This window comes from Salvelinus namaycush, chromosome 3 (assembly GCF_016432855.1).
Source record: "Salvelinus namaycush isolate Seneca chromosome 3, SaNama_1.0, whole genome shotgun sequence".
NCBI lineage: Eukaryota > Metazoa > Chordata > Actinopteri > Salmoniformes > Salmonidae > Salvelinus > Salvelinus namaycush.
In genome coordinates, this window is record NC_052309.1 from 61631825 (window position 1) to 61651972 (window position 20148).

The following is a 20148-nucleotide window of genomic DNA, read 5'->3' on the forward strand; positions in this document are numbered from 1 at the left end:
AAAGTTTCTAAAACTGTTAAAATAATGTCTGTGAGTATAGCAGAACTGATAAGGCAAGCAAAACCCGGAGGACAAACCATCCCCCCAAAACTAAATAAATAAATACCACTATTTTCAATGACTGTCACTTTTATTATAAGGCGAAGTCCTCCCAGATTGCAGTTACTAGGGCTTCCACTGTCAACAGTCTTTAGAAAGAGTTTCAGGCTGGTTTTTGGAAAAATGAGCCAGAAATTGTAGTTTTTCTAGGTAGCTCCCATTTTGGCTGTAGTGTTTCCAAGCGCGTCAATGAGAGCTTGTTCTTTGGTATTTTTCTCCGGTAAAGACAATAAGGATTCTCCGTCTTAAATTTTATCGTTAATTTACGTATTAGGGTACCTAAGGTTTGTTTGGAAAAGTTTATTAGTAAAGTTTAGGATTCATTTTGTATGCATTTTCATGGAGGGAAACTGGGTGGATTATTGACTGAAGCGCACCAGCTAAACTGAGTTTTTATGGATATGAAGAAGGACATTATCGAACAAAAGGACCATTTGTGATGTAACTGGGACCTTTTGGAGTGCCAACAGAAGAAGATCATCAAAGGTAAGGCAGTTATTATATCTCTATTTCTGACTTTCGTGTCGCACCTGCCTGGTTGAAATATGTTTTTCATGGTTTTGTATGAGGATAATCGCATGGTGTGCTTTCGCCGTAAAGCCTTTTTGAAATCTGACACAGCGGCTGGATTAACAAGAAGTTAAGCTTCATTTTGATGTATTACACTTGTGATTTTATGAAAGTTAAATATTTAGAATTCTGTCGTTTGAATTTCGCGCTCTGTAATTTCACCGGATGTTGGGCAAGTGGGACGGTAGCGTCGGTAGCGTAAGAAGTTTAAACAAACTATAGTTTTGGCAAGTCGGTTAGGACATCTACTTTGTGCATGACACAAGTAAGTTTTCCAACAATTGTTTACAGACAGATTATTTCACTTACAATTCACTGTATCACAATTCCAGTGTGTCAGAAGTTTACATACACTATGTTGACTGTGCCTTTAAACAGCTTGGAAAATTCCAGAAAACGATTTCATGGCTTCAGAAGCTTCTGATATGCTAATTGACATAATTTGAGTCAATTGGAGGTGTACCTGTGGATGTATTTCAAGGCCTACCTTCCAACTCTGTGCCTCTTTGCTTGACATCATGGGAAAATCTAAAGAAATCAGCCAAGACCTCAGAAAATAAATTGTAGACCTCCACAAGTCTGGTTCATCCTTGGGAGCAATTTCCAAACGCCTGAAGGTACCACGTTCATCTGTACAAACAATAGTACGCAAGTATAAACACCATGGGACCATGCAGCCATCATACTGCTCAGGAAGGAGACGCGTTCTGTCTCCTAGAGATGAACGTACTTTGGTGCGAAAAGTGCAAATCAATCCCAGAACAACAGCAAAGGACCTTGTGAAGATGCTGGAGGAAACAGGTACAAAAGTATCTATATCCACAGTAAAGCGAGTCCTATATCGGCATAACCTGAAAGGACGCTCAGCAAGGAAGAAGCCACTACTCCAAAACCACCATAAAAAAAGCCAGACTACGGTTTGCAACTGCACATGGGGACAAAGATGGTACTTTTGGAGAAATGTCCTCTGGTCTGATGAAACAAAAATAGAACTGTTTGGCCATAATTACCATTGTTATGTTTGGAGGAAAAAGGGGGAGGCTTGCACGCCGAAGAACACCATCCCAACCGTGAAGCACGGGGGTGGCAGCAGCATGTTGTGGGTGTGCTTTGCTGCAGGAAGGACTGGTGCACTTCACAAAATAGATGGCATAATGAGGGAGGAAAATTATGTGGATATATTGAAGCAACATCTCAAGACATCAGTCAGGAAGTTAAAGCTTGGTTGCAAATGGGCCTTCCAAATGGACAATGACCCCAAGCATACTTCCAAAGTTGTGGCAAAATGGCTTAAGGACAACAAAGTCAAGGTATTGGAGTGGCAATCACAAAGCCCTGACCTCAATCCTATAGAAAATTTGTGGGCAGCACTGAAAAAGCGTGTGTGAGCAAGGAGGCCTACAAACCTGACTCAGTGACACCAGCTCTGTCAGGAGGAACGGGCAAAATTCACCCAACTTATTGTGGGAAGCTTGTGGAAGGCTACCTGAAACGTTTGACCCAAGTTAAACAATTTAAAGGTAACTCTGCCAAATACTAATTGAGTGTATGTAAACTTCTGACCCACTGGGAATGTGATGAAAGAAATAAAAGCTGAAATAAATACTTCTCACTACTATTATTCGGACATTTCACATTCAAATAAAGTGGTGCTCCTAACTGACCTAAGACAGGGAATTTTTACTAGGATTAAATGTCAGGAATTGTGAAAAACTGAGTTTAAATGTGTATGTAAACTTCCGACTTCAACTATATATATTCTTATTCCATTCCTTTACTTAGATTGTGTGTATTAGGTAGTTGTTGTGGAATTGTTAGATTACTTGTTAGATATTGCTGCATGGTTAGAATTATAAGCACTTCGCTAGACTTGCAATAACATCTGCTAACCATGTGTATGTGACCAATAAAATTTGATTTGATTCATCAGTAGTAGCCTAAACATAGAGGTTCCAAGTCATTGTTTATTTTTTTATTTTTTTTACCTCAAAACAACATCAATACACTGTTTAGCAATAGGCTACACAGTATCTTATCTGACCTGGTCAATACCAAGAAAAAATCGAATTGACCTCCATCCCACCACCCACTCATTTAGACTGGTAAAATATGAAGATCCACAGCCCCCTCCCCGCTTTCATCATGGGGGACAGTCAAGAGATTTCCTGTGGCTATATTTCCTGTCGTCATCATCTCAGTTTAATAGCTGAACTAACAGATCAGTATTTAGCCTAGCCCTTAGGGCGACACATTCAGAAATCAGAACAGTGGATAGTTTTTAGACAGAGGGGATATTCTCTCCTTGGCGAAGGTGAGGAGAAATACAGTAGAAGACGGATTGACAGGTTACAGGCAGGGGGGCTCTATCCTTTCTGTGTTTCCAATGGGTGAATAAATACCACGTAGGCACTGGCTAGTAGTAGTGGCCTCTATTTCAACAGAAATGCCAAACATCTGACCAATTCAATTGAACACTATGCACCATACAGTGCACTCTGGTGACGTTGCAGGAAAATGACTACCCCCCTTTCCCCCTAAAAACTTTCACAGACTCGCTGCAAGGAAAGTTGCGCCCCCTCGCCCGGATTCATATTTTCAGAACATTTGTAATGATAGCTGTAATTCTGATCTTACATATGTAACTTACATTATGGTTGGTGCTAGGAAAGTTGCGTTTGACTGTCATCTAAACATACATAAAAATTGACCAGTAACGAGGAATGACACCCTGCCCTTGTAAATTACAGTAACGTTAGCTAACTAATATGCTAGCCACATCAATACCATCATAAAACAGAGACCATACCTCACATTTAAACACACTTACCAAATTGCCACGCGGTCCTTGGGATAATTCAGACGTTCGATATTTCCAAGGAAATAAGGCAGAGAATGTTCAGAGTTGCGGCAGACGAGGGCAATGAAGACCCGCGGGGCAAGAAGTGGAGATTCGGGGCTCCAGCGCTCTTCGGGGAAGTATCCTCGAGCTGGTCCGGAGAACAGTATCGTCAGGGCGGTGGACAGAAGGAAGTTGTACCCGTGCATCGCAAAGCACAGCAAGTGGAGAAAAGCAAGTTATAAACTAACAAAGAAACACACTATGCAGAAGGAGCAAATATTTCACTGACTTGAAGCCCTTTCATATGAAAATATGTCACCACCGACAAAAACGCAACACCTCAATTACAACGCTGCAAACAGTCTCAGCGATATTCAACCAGAGGATTAAAGGAGATGTCCTTCAATGTTTAAAGGGGATGGGCCTAAATTACACAGTGGTTGTTACAACGTAACAGCAAGTTTATGACATATTGAATAATAATTTTTGCATGTGGAAACTACTACGAATTTAGCAATTTATTTGTTTTACCTTTATTCATCAATTCTTAATGTTAATATTGATAATTCTGTACACATCTTTCTTTTCATCATTGTACCCTTTAGCCAAGAAGGGCATGTGCCATTTAAGTTTATCATCAAAATCCAACATTTTTTGGTTAGACAGAAGTGCATGTCCTAAATTATATCGCCCACTTTGATAGTCAAATGCAAAGTCGAACTTTAAAGTACAGAGGTCAACAGATTAGTAACAAAGTAAACACTGGTCCCATATGGGGACTTTCTGGCTGAGGCTAGCTACCATACAAGCAGCTAGTTGGAATCCCATACAGTTTCACGAGATTGTACACACTAAACTTTTCATTGCATCAGAACCCTGAAACTTTAATAGTAAATCTATTTGTATTATTATGACGTTACACCGTTTCCTCTGGAATGAATCATCCAGCAACTACTTCAAATGGTTTCCCCATCACGATACATACACTCAGCACAGTTCTACAACTGATGTGTTAACAATCCAATGTTTTTCCTATTCATTCATTCACTTACATCCCATTTTCATGATATGTAGGTTTTAATCTCATGTCTAAAACATAACACCGTTAAATAGAAACAGGAATGTTCAGTGATATCCTGTACATTTCTCTCTGTGGATGTTGAGTTCTTCAATTCCTTTTTGTCCTTCTCTTTGGTCTTTAGAGTTTTGCTGCAGAGCCTGGTCTCTCCACCTGGAGTGTCAAGGAGGCAGCAGCTGGTTCATCTATGAGCCAGAACAGCTCACCTTGGCTGGGGACCACTCTGGCTGCAGGTAGGGCCGGGCCTTCCCCACCCTCCAGCACTTGCTGTGGGAGACCAAAACAGAAACTCACAAGGTGAAAGGAAACGCTCACTTGTCATAGTGTTATCAACAACCACAGAAATGCTCTCAATCCATTACTGTTGTACAGCGACATTTATTTTAGTGATTATTAAAAAATTTATAACAGTGAATGACAGGTAAAAATAAATACAAATAAACTGAATCAAGTCTTCATAGTGACATTTCTTGATTCTTAATAGGTTAGGATCAGAGTGAGATATTATTGCATCAGAGAGGATGCCAGTTTGGAGGACAGGATACAGTACCTTTAGCACTGGTGCTTTGCTGCCCCCTGTTGACACAAAGACCACACAGCGGGCTAAATTCACCATGGGAAATGTCATGGTCACACGTTGTGGTGGGGGCTTGGGCGAGTCACCGATTGGGGCCACAATTTTCTGGGTTTCCTAAAAGAGTGGTAAACCCAAAACACAAGAACGGTCCATACATAGCCAGTGGAGTGACTAAAACAACACATGCATGACAGGACAGGTGTATTCGTGTGTGTGTAAAGGAACACATTAAATAAACACAGTACTGGACAGAACCAGACCTAAATTAACTGAAAGGAAGAATCTAAAGATAATTCTTTTATACCTTACACTGAGACTTCACAAAATACTGTCTGTACATTCATGTATAGCCCCATACCTTTGAATCCGTATTCAAACCTACTGCATATTACAGTTGAAGTCGGAAGTTTACATTCACTTAGGTTGGAGTAATTAAAACTAGTTTTTCAACCAATCCACACATTTCTTGTTAACAAACTATAGTTTGGCAAGTCGGTTAGGACATCTACTTTGTGCATGACACAAGTAAGTTTTCCAACAATTGTGTACAGACAGATTATTTCACTTACAATTCACTGTATCACAATTCCAGTGGGTCAGAAGTTTACATACACTAAGTTGACTACGCCTTTAAAAAGATAGGAAAATTCCAGAAAATGTTGTCATGGCTTTAGAAGCTTCTGATAGGCTAATTGACATAATTTGATTCAATTGGAGGTGTACCTGTGGATGTATTTCAAGGCCTACCTTCCAACTCTGTGCCTCTTTGCTAGACATCGTGGGAAAATCTAAAGAAATCAGCCAAGACCTCAGAAAATATATTGTAGACCTCCACAAGTCTGGCTCATCATTGGGAGCAATTTCCACACGCCTGAAGGTACCACGTTCATCTGAACAAACAATAGTATGCAAGTATAAACACCATGGGACCACACAGCCATCATACCACTCAGGAAGAAGACGCGTTCTGTTTCCTAGAGATGAACGTACTTTGGTGCGAAAAGTACAAATCAATCCCAGAACAACAGCAAGGGACCTTGTGAAGATGCTGGAGGAAACAGGTACAAAAGTATCTATATCCACAGTAAAACAAGTCCTATATCGACATAACCCAAAAGGCCGCTCAGCAAGGAAGAAGCCACTGCTCCAAAACTGCCATAAAAAAGCCAGACTACGGTTTGCAACTGCACATGGGGACAAAGTTCGTACTTTTTTGGAGAAATGTCCTCTGGTCAGATTAAACAAAAATAGAACTGTTTGGTCATAATGACCATCGTTATGTTTGGAGGAAAAAGGGGAGGCTTGCAAGCCGAAGAACCCCATCCCAACCGTGAAGGTCGCAAATGGGTCTTCCAAATGGACCCCAAGTATACTCCCAAAGTTGTGGCAAAATGGCTTAAGGACAACAAAGTCAAGGTATTGGAGTGGCCATCACAAAGCCCTGACCTCAATCCTATAGAAAATTTGTGGGCAGAATTGAAAAAGCGTGTGCGAGCAAGGAGGCCTACAAACCTGACTCAGTTACACCAGCTCTGTCAGGAGGAATGGGCCAAAATTCACCCAACTTATTGTGGGAAGCTTGTGGAAGGCTACCCGAAACGTTTGACCCAAGTTAAACAATTTAAAGGCAATGCTACCAAATACTAATTGAGTGTATGTAAACTTCTGACCCACTGGGAATGTGATGAACAAAATAAAAGCTGAAATAAATCACTCTCTACTATTATTCTAACATTTCACATTAAAATAAAGTGGTGATCCTAACTAACCTAAGGGAATTTGTACTAGGATTAAATGTCAGGAATTGTAAAAAACTGAGTTTAAATGCATTTGGCTAAGGTGTATGTAAACTTTCGACTTCAACTGTATCTATAAGTGTCGTTAAAAGACGTTCTAATTATTATAGACTAAAGGGTGGGTTCCCAGGGGGATTTATAAAATGGGTGTGTGAATGGGTGTGAGATTTTCTAATATTGTTAAAAGCCCCATATGTCGGTCTGACAGTAATTTGCGATCATGCATTCATGGATTTGCACTACAATAGATGATGTTTCTGTCAACATGAACGCCTTCCCTTACATGTGTTAAACATAAATATTTGTATTCAACTAACCGTAGAGGGGTTATGGCTAATTTCCAGTTCAAATAACATGAAACTGGGAGAGGGCTGCTTCCGACATGTATGCTGAGCATTTTCTGTTCTCCCATAACAGATGACAGTTCTTCCATTATGAAAGACTATCTGATGAGAATAGTATCTAACAGCTTTAATTACACTCCCAGACCAAGCAACGCCTTTTTAAACGTTTTATAACCCTCATGGAGAACCAGATGGAACGTCATGATCTGATCATCACAAGACCACATGGTTAAAAAAGACGACGTATCAGTAACATTGATGTAAACAGTTATCCGTTTTAGCTCCTTCGATACCAGAATTACAACCCAGTGAGTGATACAGGCGGGGATCCAGGTCGTCTGAGAAGATTGCTTTATCATAGAAAATGTTAAACACTTCGCGACTGCAAAAACAAAAGACAACCTGGGAGTCAACATGGAATGAGTCTACAGTGCAATAAAGACGACCTGGAACTGGGGTGTAGACTGTGCTCACCTCCAACAGGGGATGGTCTGGGAAGAGAGAACAGGTGTGTCCATCAGGCCCCATGCCCAGCAGCAACAGATCAAACACAGGGATATCCTCCTTCGGGAAGGCCTATATGTACATGAGACAAAATAATTAAAAAGTAGACTCAGTCGAAATGACGTTGCCATGAGCAGCACCGGAGATATTGAGGTGAGCGAGATGCAACACTTCGCTCACACACAGTTACTCACAGTATCTGTACGGGTTCCCTTCACACTGTTCACAGCGTGGTAGACAGGGCACCAAAACAGCAGAGAAGTAAAGTCTTGCGCTTCAACACTCTTAGTTGTTGTGGAAATTGACCAACTATGCGGTTTACTTTTTGCATCTACATCATAGCGCTGAGTCTACCTTTCAAAACCAAAATAGACTATAATATCTCAGTATTTCATGTCATAACCTTTCTTTGTTTCATAACCATAGAAGTGATACATTCACTGTGTGTGTATATGCGTGTGTGTGGGTGTGTACCTCCTTCAGTTTGCGGGCATAATCCTCAGCACACTCCTGTACAGATAAGGAGGGGTCAATCGCCAGGACCCCACTGTCTGGGATGTTGATTTTGGAGAACAACTGATTCTGTTGACAAAAACAAAACATGATTGAATATAAAGAGTTAGGATGAATATAAGTGAATATAAGTGTTGATCCTAATAGGATCAACACTTGATAGAACTGGCCTTAAAAGGTTTTAATGAAAACTAGAAAAAGGTAAATGCCCTGCCCCTGAATTAAATATGTGTGCTTGCAGAAAAATACAGACATCAGGCTGTAGGATAAGAATATGCACATACACTGACTGTACAAAACATTAGGAACACCTTCCTAACATTGAGTTGCACCCCCTTTTTTCCCTCTGAACAGCCTACATTTTTCGGGGCATGGACTCTACAAGGTTTCGAAAGCGTTCCACAGGGATTCTGGCCCATGTTGACTACAATGCTTCCCATAGTTGTGTCAAGTTGGCTGGATGTCCTTTGGGTGGTGGACCATTTTTGATACACACAGGAAACTGTTGAGCGTGAAAAACCATGCCGTGTTGCAGTTCTTGACACAAATTTAAACCGGTGCACCTGGTACCATACCCTGTTCAAAGGCACTTAAATCTTTTGTCTTGCCCATTCCCCTGAATGGCACACATACTGCACACAATCCATGTCTCAATTGTCCCTTTTTAAGCGGTCTCCTACCCTTCATCTAAACTGATTGAAGTGGATTTAACAACTGACATCAATAAGGGATCATATCCTTCACCTGGTCAGTCTATCATGGAAATAACAGGTGTGCTTAATATTTTGTACATTCACTGTATATTAATTGCCATCTTTTGTGCATAGCAGGTTTACAGTAAACCGATTTTAATATATGCAGCTGCAGAGGCGAGGACCAGTAAACGATGAGATTATGTTACCTTGTACAGTCCATAGGTACTCTCTCCATCGTCAAAGGGAACCAGCCTCTCATCACAGAACCCTGCTAGCCAGTGGCTGCAGTCCAGGTCTGGCAGGGCGGGCAGCTCCTTGCTGAGCATGGACACCAGGCTGCCCCCTGAGAGGCCCAGGGAGAACCGGCCATGGTCCAACAGGGCCTTGTCAGCCCGAGATGCTACCAGGTGAGCCAGAGCTGGACCAAGCTCTGCTGCTGAGGGGAACACCACTACTCTTCTGCCTGACATCCTGACTGGAATAGAAGAAGGGGAAAAAAGAAGGATGAGGTAACAGAAAACAGTTTATTTTATAATCAGTGATGCACTTCTTATACCAGTAAGGAGGAAGTGTCACTGTCAATACACCACATTGTTATACAATTCACCATGATATTGCAGAATTCCCCCAATTCAAAAGAAGCGGGCCAGCTACCAATAAATATAACAAAAAAAGGCAAGAGTGGACTGGTCTATAATAATAATGATGATGATGATAGTGAGTACTCTTCGGGGAAATTCACACCTCACTGTAGTCCGAATGTGACTACGCTTTACATTGCCTGTACATCAGACTAAGTTCAAATGTAATTATATTTAACTTTCTGGCTTGTAAAGAAACTTTCCAAGTTTTTGCAGTGCTTAGTTTCAGGCGGTGTAACCAGAAAACTGGTATAACAGTCGGATTTATCAGCATAATCTCACTGATGCACGTTAAGTGTCCACTACGGTGCATGTAAGAGAGTTTTGCAGTGCCATTGATAGCTTGCATCTCAATCTGGAGAGTAGGTGAAGCTCACCAGTTCCAGACAGGTATCAAATTCATACTATTAGCTCTAATAAAGCGTGTGAAAAACCAACATATTACTCAAAATTAATCTTGTAGAATTACCTTCTCTTTTTTTGTCAGCGAACGCAATTTTGCAACTCGCAGCACTTCCTGAAACTATTCCTCCACTAGCCAATCAAATATCCAGGACCGCCCTGTTATGTTGAATTCTGGTAATTGTAGTGATTGTGATTGCCTCAAATGCTGTGTGTGTTATGTGCACTGTATTTGGATTTAAGCCTAAGAACGGTCTGTAGTACACTCTAATCGTTTTTGATGATCTGGATTGTATACGATATTAGAAGTAAATCAACTAACTGATAATTAACAGTATAGTAACAGACTATGACCTACGTATACTAATTGAACCCCCTTTACTCGATATAGTTATGGTAGTTATTAAATGAAAATGTTCTAAAATTATTCTCCCAAATGCTTTTTAGATGCAAAATTGCCAGTTCTCTTTGCTGTGATCCTTTGTGATTTCCCCTCCGATCCTGTAGATGGAACCATGCGTCTTTGTTGTGTACATGTTTGTACGAAGAACTCGAGGCACACATTGTTATATACAACAAACTAAATATTTGACAGCTCGTTGAAAGTAATACATACAGTTATCGGCAGATTTGAGTTTTATATAAATACGTTTGCCAAAATGTCGACAGCCTTTTGTTTTCAAGCACAGCTCGTTTCTGTCATGGACGCGTTATCAAAAACAGCAGTTTCAGAAATAAGCAAACTAGTCGACATAGAATCAAAGGTTTTAAAATTAGAAATAACGCGTGGTCGGAATGAAATAGCAACACTTACAGAGAAACTGCAGCTGATGGAGAATTTGCTTTGGATCGACGGAGGGCACAGGCAGGACGCAACGGCAGATACACGCACGAAAACGCCAACAAGAGCGAGAGATGGTTCAATGAACGATTATTGTGAAAGACCTCAGTCTGAGCCCAAAATACCTGCAATCAAAAAAAGGTTTGTAAAGTTGACCCTTATTGAATATTCTATGGGCAGGTAATGTACTTGTGTGTGTGAATAGATCTGGGTCAAAGACGTGTGCTGTATTTGAGTCCCAAAAGTGCACATGTCTAATTTGCTATAGTTTTTGACCCAGGTCTGGATTATATTGGCCACAAATCACAGATATTAGAATGATTCTGCATGAAACCCTGTGCTGCTTGAATCCTGTGGCTTCTGCTTGCTCTTTGGGGTTAGGCTGGGTAACTGTAAAGCAGTTCTTGATAAATGCTGATGTAAAAATGATTTTATTAAATAGTTGATTTATTGAACCCAACCCTTTTCATCTGGCAGAATTTAATCTATTTGTTTTCTTGTATGCTTAGTGAGAGTTCCTGGGAAAATATTTGTCCTCCTCGAGAGATGCACGTCATCCATCAGATTGAAGATGGTGCTCTTGTTTTGGAAACAGTGGTAAGTTAACTGTCATTCCTTCTGTCAAGTAGCCTTACTGTAATGTCCTTCTAGTTACCATTTTTTTGCTAAGCTGTTGTTATTTACCCTAAAGCCTACCACAGTGGTGAGAGACCAGCCTGAGTTGATTGTGATCAAGGAGGAACCTTCAGAGGTGGACGTATGGGGTAGTGGGCCAAAGACCGAACTCATAAATGAAAATGGTGAGTGTTGATGGGTTAAAAATCACATGAGGGCCTGGGTGCCAAATAGTACACTGTCAGGGAGGACAGTGACTTGTATTGGCATTGCTGAACAGTTGGGTAACCCAGAAGGTTGGGTAATATAGTGCAATAGGCAAAATGCAGAAGCATCGGCTTGTCTTGTGTAACTGAATATAAAGGTTGAACTGTTTAATTATGTTCTAAAAGATATACTTATACATTCCTTCCTGTGTCACAAACAGGAGCAGCAACATCACTTGATACAGATGTTGGGTGTCTCGATGTGCTTCAGCATTGTCCAGACAGCTCAGACAACCACCCTATATTTACTGAGAGACAGGTGAACCACAGCACTCAGCCCTCATCCGGAGTGCAATTGGAGGACCTGGACACGCATTGGACGCCACCTGCATGTTCACAGAGCCAGGATGCGCAGCAGATCACACCTGCTGCACAGAGAAACTCCATAACTGGAAACAGCTGTGGTGGTATAACAAATGTGCCCTCTCAGAGCTTCAGTGTGGCAAAGTCGAACATGAAGATCCACAGCCTGAGAACATCAGGAGCTAAACGATTTGGCTGTATGCAATGTGGCAAGAACTTCAGGTGTTCTAGTCAGCTGGAAATACACCAGCGAAGTCACACTGGAGAGAAACCGTACCGATGCACGCTGTGTGGAAAGAGATACGCACAGAAAGGGCATCTTTATACCCACCAACGCACACACACCGGAGAAAAGCCATATCGCTGCCTCGACTGTGGCAAGAGCTTCATTCAAAAATGCACTCTCGATATGCACCAGCGCACCCACACCGGAGAAAAACCTTATGTTTGTGTGAAATGTGGGAAGGGATTTACTAAAAACTGTAACCTTAAGAAACACATGGGTGTACATACAGAGTTTAGCATGCATGTTTACAGTGAGTCCAGTTTACAAGAGGACAGATGGACAAATAGACCTCATCCGTACTAGTACCAACCATAGGCCTACAGCCTCTGCAGTGGATTTGCTGGACTTCAGTCATTCAAAGTTTTCCTCATAGAATATTAGTCTTTGCTTTTCAGAAAAATTAAGCTGTCCTATTTTTCAACATTTGCCAGGTCTCTATTTTGCTGTCTGACATTTTTATTTTATTCAAATGTAACCTTTATTTAACTAGGCAAGCCAGTTAAGAACACATTCTTATTTACAATGACGGCCAAACCCGGACGACGCTGGGCCAATTGTGCGCCGCCCTATGGGACTCCAAATCACGGCCGGATGTGATACAGCCTGGATATCGTTTTCCTCATTTGAAATCGGTTTTGGAGGTGAAATATAGCCGTGAAAGTAACAGCCGATTGCCAAGGGTGTAGTTTTTAATTGGATCTAAACATTACCGCATTGGATTGTGGGATATTTGACGTAAACCATGAATTAAAGCACAACAAAAATGTGGGCGTGACCTTTACTTATGGGATTTACGGTAAAGTATTATGGGATTTACGGTAAAGTATCCCACAATTCAAAGCGGTAATGTTTAGATTCATGAGCGAGAGGTCTATTCAGAGATATTTTTGAGAAGATGGGAAACTCCATTGCATTCATATTACAGCCCATTGTCTACGATGCCCATGCGGCGTCAATGAGCCGCGCGGTGCATTCTGGGCGATTCTGGGACAAGGAGAGCTCTCCTTCAAGGAGTGAATGGGAGTCAATTGGGCTAGCTCTAAACACCCAACATTAGCATGAATTTAGACAAGAAGTACAACATTAAAAATATTTTCGGAGATGTGAGATAATTAACTTATCTGTAATATCGTATAGCTTTTGCATCGTACTTTCGAGGAAAATAGGCATACCCCGACTTTGAGAAGGGATTGCGTGACGATCAGTTTAGCAACCGCGTGACACAGCATGACAACTTAAACGCGATTGGTCGGAAGTCTGATGGGTGAGGCTTTATACAGGCCAATGGGATTCCTATCTCGTAATTTCTCTTATCCCTGGTCTATTTCAGCTAGCTAGCCACCCAATCAATGTCTATTATTATTCCATTTTATTAATATCGCCAGCCTATCATACACGTTGGACTTAGTTTCTTTTTAAAACAAAACCATGAATACGATGATAAATCGGGGAAGTTTTCAGAACCAGTTATCTTGCATTATGGAAATGCTAAGCAAAGCTGCTGTGGTTGAAATCGGTAAACTTGTCGACGAGTGCTCGGCCGTTCTCCGTTCTGAAATATCCCAACACATGAATGAGAACGAGGCATTAAAGAAGAAATGTTATCTGCTAGAGATTGAATTAAAGACTGTAAAACTGCACGAGCGTAAAAGGGTCATTGCCAGCCGTTGTCAGAATGGAGTTCAGGTCTCGGGACAAATATTTACGCATCGAGCAACAGAGAACCGAGGTGAGCATTTTTAGACGGTAACGTTAGCTAGCTTGCTACTGTAGCCGATAAATACATTCCACGATTAACGAGTTAAGACTAGTGTGGGTAGAATTTAGATACAACTAGTGATTTCAGCACCCAAAGAATAGCCCGCAATTAGCTGCACACATTCTGTGTAATTGCGGGCTATTCTTTGGGTGATGTAATCAGTACATTGTTAGTTTTGATAACTTTTTATGTGACGTCGGCCAAACAGCCAAATAACGTTACTCCATCTAAACGTGACTCAATTCTCAATTGCGGTACAGTTCTAGAAACATAAAGCTCTCTACTTTCATATTACATCAAAAAACATTTCACAAATGCAAATTATACAGTTACTGCACTGTTTTAACCGGTTTTAACACAGTTGCAGGCGACAACATGTTTGTGGCGTCCATCTTCCGTTTACACGAAGGTGTTCGGAGACACAGATGGCGAACGTTAATTAGCACAGGTACGCCTCTGTCTTCCAGCTGTTTTCCGTAAACGAGCGCTGTGACATGGACATTGGTCCTTGTCGGAACCCTAACCCTGTAAAGGTGTATGGTAATTTAACCGTTTGTTAAACTACAGCTCAGCATTCAACATCATAGTTCCCTCCAAGCTCAGGACCCTGGGAGGTCAGCAACTGGTTCCTGGACTTCTTGACTGGCCGCCCCCAGGCGGTGAGGGTAGGCAACAACACATCTGCCACACTGACCATCAACACCGTGGCCCCTCAGGGTTGTGTGCTTAGTCCCCTCCTGTTCACCCACAACTGCGTGGCTGCGCACAACTCCAACACCATCACGTTTGCCGACAACATGATGGTGGTAGGACTGATGACTATGCGGCAGCCTATAGGGAGGAGGTCAGAGACCTGGCAATGAGGTGCCAGCACAACAACCTCCCCCTCAACGTCAGCAAGAGAAAGGAGCAGATCGTGGACTACAGGAACAGAGGGGTGAGCATGCCCCCATCCACATCGATGGATGAGGCCGAGCTCCCTGCCATCGAGGACCTCTACACCAGGCAGTGTCAGAGGAAGAACCCAAAATGTGTCTGATGCCAGCCACCCGAGCGATATAAACCGTTTTCTGCGACCGCATGGAAAGTGGTACCAGTGCACCAAGTCTGAAACCAACAAGACTTCTAAATAGCTAATCAAATGGCTACCCGGACTACCTGCATTGAACCTTTTTTGCACTAACTCTCTTGCACCGACTCTATACACACATTGGACTCTACCCACACACATACTTACACCCCAACATACACACTACATAAGCCCACACACACTTTCACACTCACCACACACGCTGCTGCCACGGTTTATTATCTATCCCGTTGCCTAGTCACTTTACCGCTACCTATATGTACATAGCTACCTTAATTACGTCGTACCCCTGCACATCGAATCAGTACTGGTATTCACTGTATATAGCCATGTTATTTTAGTTATTCACTGTGTATTTATTCCTTGTATCATTATTTTGGAAAAGGTCAGCAACTTCTCAATTGCGGTACAGTTCTAGAAACATAAAGCTCTCTACTTTCATATTACATCAAATAACATTTCAAAAATACAAATTATACAGTTACTGCACTGTTTTAACCGGTTTTAACACAGTTGCAGGCGACAACATGTACGCAAGCATTTAACAATTAGTCTACACGTGTTTACGAACACATGACAAATACAGTTTGTCATATCAAATCAATCTCCTCTTTGCCCACAAAGCTTCTATTCATCTTCTCAGTAGACAACTCTGCAAGCATGTATGTACTTCCAAAAACGGTCTATATAAAAATGTATAAGCAACCGGACATTTTTTCTATGTATTGTTTTTGACCTGGAAGAGCTACCAATAGGCACCTCTTCGGGTCAAAAAACAATACTTAATTATTTTCTTCCGGTTGCTTATCGATTTTTATTTAGACCTTTTTTGGAAGTACATACCGGGCGTAACGGCAGTAAATGGCGATAGTTGCAGGCATATTTGGTGAGTAACATATTTTAACGTTATAACGCTTGCAGAGCTGTTTAATGAGAAGATGAATGGAGGCTGGTTCAGCCACGGTCAGTATATTCATGATAGACGCTTCCATTTTCAGAGAGGCAGTCTGCCCCCGCGATAGAGAGTGTCTTTGGTAAGGACTGGTGCATGGATCTATGGAGAGATGGGGAGTCAATCCCTCAGGATAAAGAGACAACAATTGGATCGGCAATCTTGGGCGATGATGAGGTCACTCAGGTCAGATTTATTAATATTCTTGAATAGTGCATCTGCTAGCCAGGCTGTCTCAATTTGCTCCCTTCCCCTGACAATAGTCCTACCGATTTGATGTTTGCAGATCTGTAAGATTAAAGACCAAGCAATGTGGTGGAAGCTGAGTGTTTATACCTATCCAGACCATTCAGATCAAAGGGTTAGGGCCTAGGGAAAGGGTTAAGGAGTGAATTGGGACTGGGAAGGGTTATACTCTCGGATCACAATGAAGGTTACAAAGGTGCTTCTGTTACATTCAGAATAAAAAATAACCATGTGTTGTCTAGTAACGGTCACTCACCTGTCATGTGTAGGCAGTAGACTTGGTGGACAATGAGCCTGACTTGGTGTTTATCAAAGAAGAGCTGTTTGAGGATCAGCCAGTGGACCAGCAGAGGGGACATGCAAGCAACAGAAAAAGTATGTGTGTCGTGATCATTGAAATTCGGACAGCTCATTCATATGTAAAATAAATGACATCCTTTCATGAAGGAAGGATGCAAGTTGCAATTGTAAGTCTCTGGATAAGAGTTGTATGCTACTATGACCTGTTAAGGAACTAGGGCTGTGGCGGTGATTACATTATGTCAGCCTGTTATTGTCATGCGAAAGACAGCTCGTCTCACGGTAATTGACTGTTAAATAACATAAATACGTTTAGCATCTCCAGGCTCCACTCGTACAAGCCTCTGATGCGCGCCTTTGGAATGTCTGCATTTAAAAAAAGTTGAATACATCAATTGACTACACACCACAACCTAAAATAATGAATTTGTGACAGGTCTAAAGAAACATTATGACAAATGTATTTCAGAAGAACAGAATGAGTTGGCCAACTGTATGTTATCTGGCTATGCACCATGCCATAGGCTTGTTCATTTAGCAGACAATATATGCTTATAAGATCTGTGCCATTACTTTATATTATGATTTTATAGTAAGAAGAATATAATTGAAGTTACCTGAATAAAATAGAATGGATGTGCACATATGAAGTGGCTATGTTGAGCGTAAAATGGATCATTTGAAACAGATTTAGAGTTATTTGGCAACTTTCGTTGTGAATGATACAAGCCTTAGAAGTCCAAAGATATACAGTTGAAGTCTGAAGTTTACATACACCTTAGCCAAATACATTTAAACTCAGTTTTTCACAATCCTGACATTTTAATCCAAGTAAACATTTCTTGTTTTAGGTCAATTAGGATCACCACTTTATTTTAAGAATGTGAAATGTAAGAATAATAGTAGAGAGAATGAATTATTTCAGCTTTTATTTCTTTCATCACCTTCCCAGTGGGTCAGAAGTTTACATACACTCAATTAGTATTTGGTAGCGTTGCCTTTAAATTGTTTAACTTGTGTCAAATGTTTCCACAAGCTTCCCACAATAAGTTGGGTGAATTTTGGCCCATTCCTCCTGACAGAGCTGGTGTAACTAAATCAGGTTTGTAGGCCTCCTTGCTCACACACGCTTTTTCAGTTCTGCCCACAAATTTTCAGTAGGATTGAGGTCCGGGATTTGTGATGGCCACTCCAATACCTTGACTTTGTTGTCCTTCAGCCATTTTGCCACAACTTTGGAAGTATGCTTGGGGTCATTCTCCATTTGGAAGACCCATTTGCGACCAAGCTTTAACTTCCTGACTGATGTCTTGAGATGTTGCTTCAATATATCCACATAATTTTCCTACCTCATGATGCCAGCTATTTTGTGAAGTGCACCAGTCCCTCCGGCAGCAAAGCACCCCCACAACATGATGCTGCCACTCCCCGTGCTTCACGGTTGGGATGGTGTTCTTCGGCTTGCAAGCGTCCCCCTTTTTCCTCCAAACATAACGATGGTCATTATGGCCAAACAGTTCTATTTTTGTGTCATCAGACCAGAGTACATTTCTCCAAAAAGTACGATCTTTGTCCCCATGTGCAGTTGCAAACCGTAGTCTGGCCTTTTTTATGGTGGTTTTGGAGCAGTGGCTTCTTCCTTGCTGAGCGGTCTTTCAGGTTATGTTGATATAGGACTCGTTTTACTGTGGATATAGATACTTTAGATACTTCACAGGTACACCTCCAATTGACTCGAATTATGTCAATTAGCCTATCAGAAGCTTCTAAAGCCATGACAACATTTTCTGGAATTTTCCAAGCTGTTTAAAGGCACAGTCAACTTAGTGTATGTAAACTTCTGACCCACTTGAATTGTGATAGTGAAATCTGTTGGGAAAATTACTTGTCATGCACAAAGTAGATGTCCTAACCGACTTGCCAAAACTATAGTTTGATAACAAGACATTTGTGGAGTGGTTGAAAAATGAGTTTTAATGACTCCAACCTAAGTGTATGTAAACTTCTGACTTGATGTGATTTTCAACTGCATTGCATTGGTGTCAGAGTGGTTAGAGACAAAGTAGTGCCCTGAGTACCAGACCATTAGGACCTGATGAGTTAGCGAGTTGGGTACTACTAATTTTACTGCAGTTGTGACTCATGACTGCCGGTGTGGCAGTAATACGGTCACTGCAATAGCCCTATATGGGACTGGTTATTGAATTGTTTCACAGCTGTGATGCCGGTATTGATTTGTTTTCATTTGTACTGTACAGGGAGCGTAGCTGTGGAGGATGCTCCAGCAGTAGAGAGAGCAGCTGCCAGTCAACTTCACCTATACAAGGGGGACTTGAACACATACCCTACAGGCAGCCATCAGGTACAGCCTGACACAGAGCAGCCCACATCCATTGAGAGTCTCATGGAAGACCCCACTCTGGCTGGTCTGGTTGACCACACAGCAGAGCCTGGCCCTGACACAGCCGATGGGATGTACATGGACTATCCTCCCCGCAACACATACGCACCAAGAAACCGTCCAAGCCACCAGCAGGGAACTGGAAAAGACCTGAAGCAGCAGTTTGACTGTTTGTTTTGTGGGAAGAGCTTTGGTTATTTGAGCTACTTGAAAGTCCACATCAGACGCCACTCCGGAGAGAAACCGTTTGGCTGCACCGTTTGCGGGAAGCGCTTTGCTCAGAAGACGTACCTGAAGCTGCATCAGCGTACACACTCTGGGGAGAAACCTTACAGTTGCACAGAGTGTGGGAAGAGTTTCTCTCAGAAGAGCTCGTTGAATGTCCATCTCCGGAGTCACACCGGGGAGAAGCCTTATAGCTGTGTCGACTGTGGGAAGAGCTACACCTATAAACACGGTTTTAACACACACCAATGTTTCAATTAATTGTATTTTATTTACATTTCAACCTTGTTTTGAAAACTGGCACCTGAAACATCTTTAGCCGTATTGTAATCATGGTTTTCAGTAGGTAGATTTTTTAAAAGTTAACTGTTTTGCGCTACTGTGTGCCCTAATGACCAAGCTGTTACTCTTCACTACATGGCAGATAACTGTTCCATTCAAGTTTTCCCTCTGCTCTGATTGTAGGATTGCACACACACTGCCTTGTCACACAATTGGCAAGAGACTAGACATTTTTGAAGTATCTCTAAAGACATGTACTGTTTGTGCTAAACAGTGGTGGTCCTGATACCAGTTGTTTGTGCTACTGTGAAGAATGCCAGTGTAGTAGACCGGTCACGTAAACATGTGTGCCAAATAATTTTCTGTAATGAATTAAATGGGTACAGTAATACATTTACTTATTTGTACTCACATTACATTTGTATTCCATATGTTATAAAAATGTAAACATGGCAATGATTAAATGATTGAAATGTTATACCCTTAATGCTGTTTTAATTATGAAAGCAAATGAATATATTCCA

The 20148-nt window shown here is 41.5% G+C and overlaps 3 protein-coding genes across 8 annotated transcripts in view; 1 reads left to right on the forward strand and 2 right to left on the reverse strand.

Moving 5' to 3' along the window:
- Window positions 1-3906, reverse strand: part of LOC120034343 (procollagen galactosyltransferase 1-like) — a 40702-nt gene extending 36796 nt beyond the window's left edge. Inside the window, exon 1 of the mRNA XM_038980866.1 lies at window positions 3497-3906. Coding sequence (XP_038836794.1) covers window positions 3497-3714 — 218 coding nt within the window. The 5' untranslated portion in view covers window positions 3715-3906. The remainder of the gene's footprint in view (window positions 1-3496) is intronic.
- Window positions 3907-4001: 95 nt separating this feature from the next.
- pgls (6-phosphogluconolactonase) lies at window positions 4002-11005 on the reverse strand. 2 transcript variants are annotated; one of them, XM_038980909.1, is made up of 6 exons: window positions 10873-11005; window positions 9222-9490; window positions 8282-8389; window positions 7778-7879; window positions 5137-5277; window positions 4002-4853 (listed from the first exon to the last, which is right to left on the reverse strand). In XM_038980909.1, the coding sequence occupies exons 2-6, from the start codon at window positions 9483-9485 to the stop codon at window positions 4707-4709; spliced, it is 762 nt and encodes a 253-aa protein (XP_038836837.1). In that variant the 5' UTR covers window positions 9486-9490; window positions 10873-11005; the 3' UTR covers window positions 4002-4706. The 2 variants fall into 2 exon arrangements, with proteins under 2 accessions (XP_038836837.1, XP_038836846.1); XM_038980918.1 differs by lacking the exon at window positions 10873-11005 and adding an exon at window positions 10126-10185.
- On the forward strand, window positions 10612-20102 carry LOC120034353 (zinc finger protein 350-like). Of its 5 annotated transcripts, none has more exons than XR_005474030.1 (7): window positions 10612-11040; window positions 11409-11496; window positions 11591-11699; window positions 11942-14098; window positions 16217-16356; window positions 16686-16791; window positions 18975-20102. XR_005474030.1 is itself a non-coding variant. In XM_038980889.1 (7 exons), the coding sequence occupies exons 4-7, from the start codon at window positions 13798-13800 to the stop codon at window positions 19601-19603; spliced, it is 1176 nt and encodes a 391-aa protein (XP_038836817.1). In that variant the 5' UTR covers window positions 10635-11040; window positions 11409-11496; window positions 11591-11699; window positions 11942-13797; the 3' UTR covers window positions 19604-20102. The 5 variants fall into 5 exon arrangements, 2 of the variants coding, with proteins under 2 accessions (XP_038836825.1, XP_038836817.1); XM_038980889.1 differs by having other exon boundaries at window positions 10635-11040; XR_005474031.1 differs by lacking the exon at window positions 16686-16791.
- The last annotated feature ends 46 nt before the right edge of the window (window positions 20103-20148 follow it).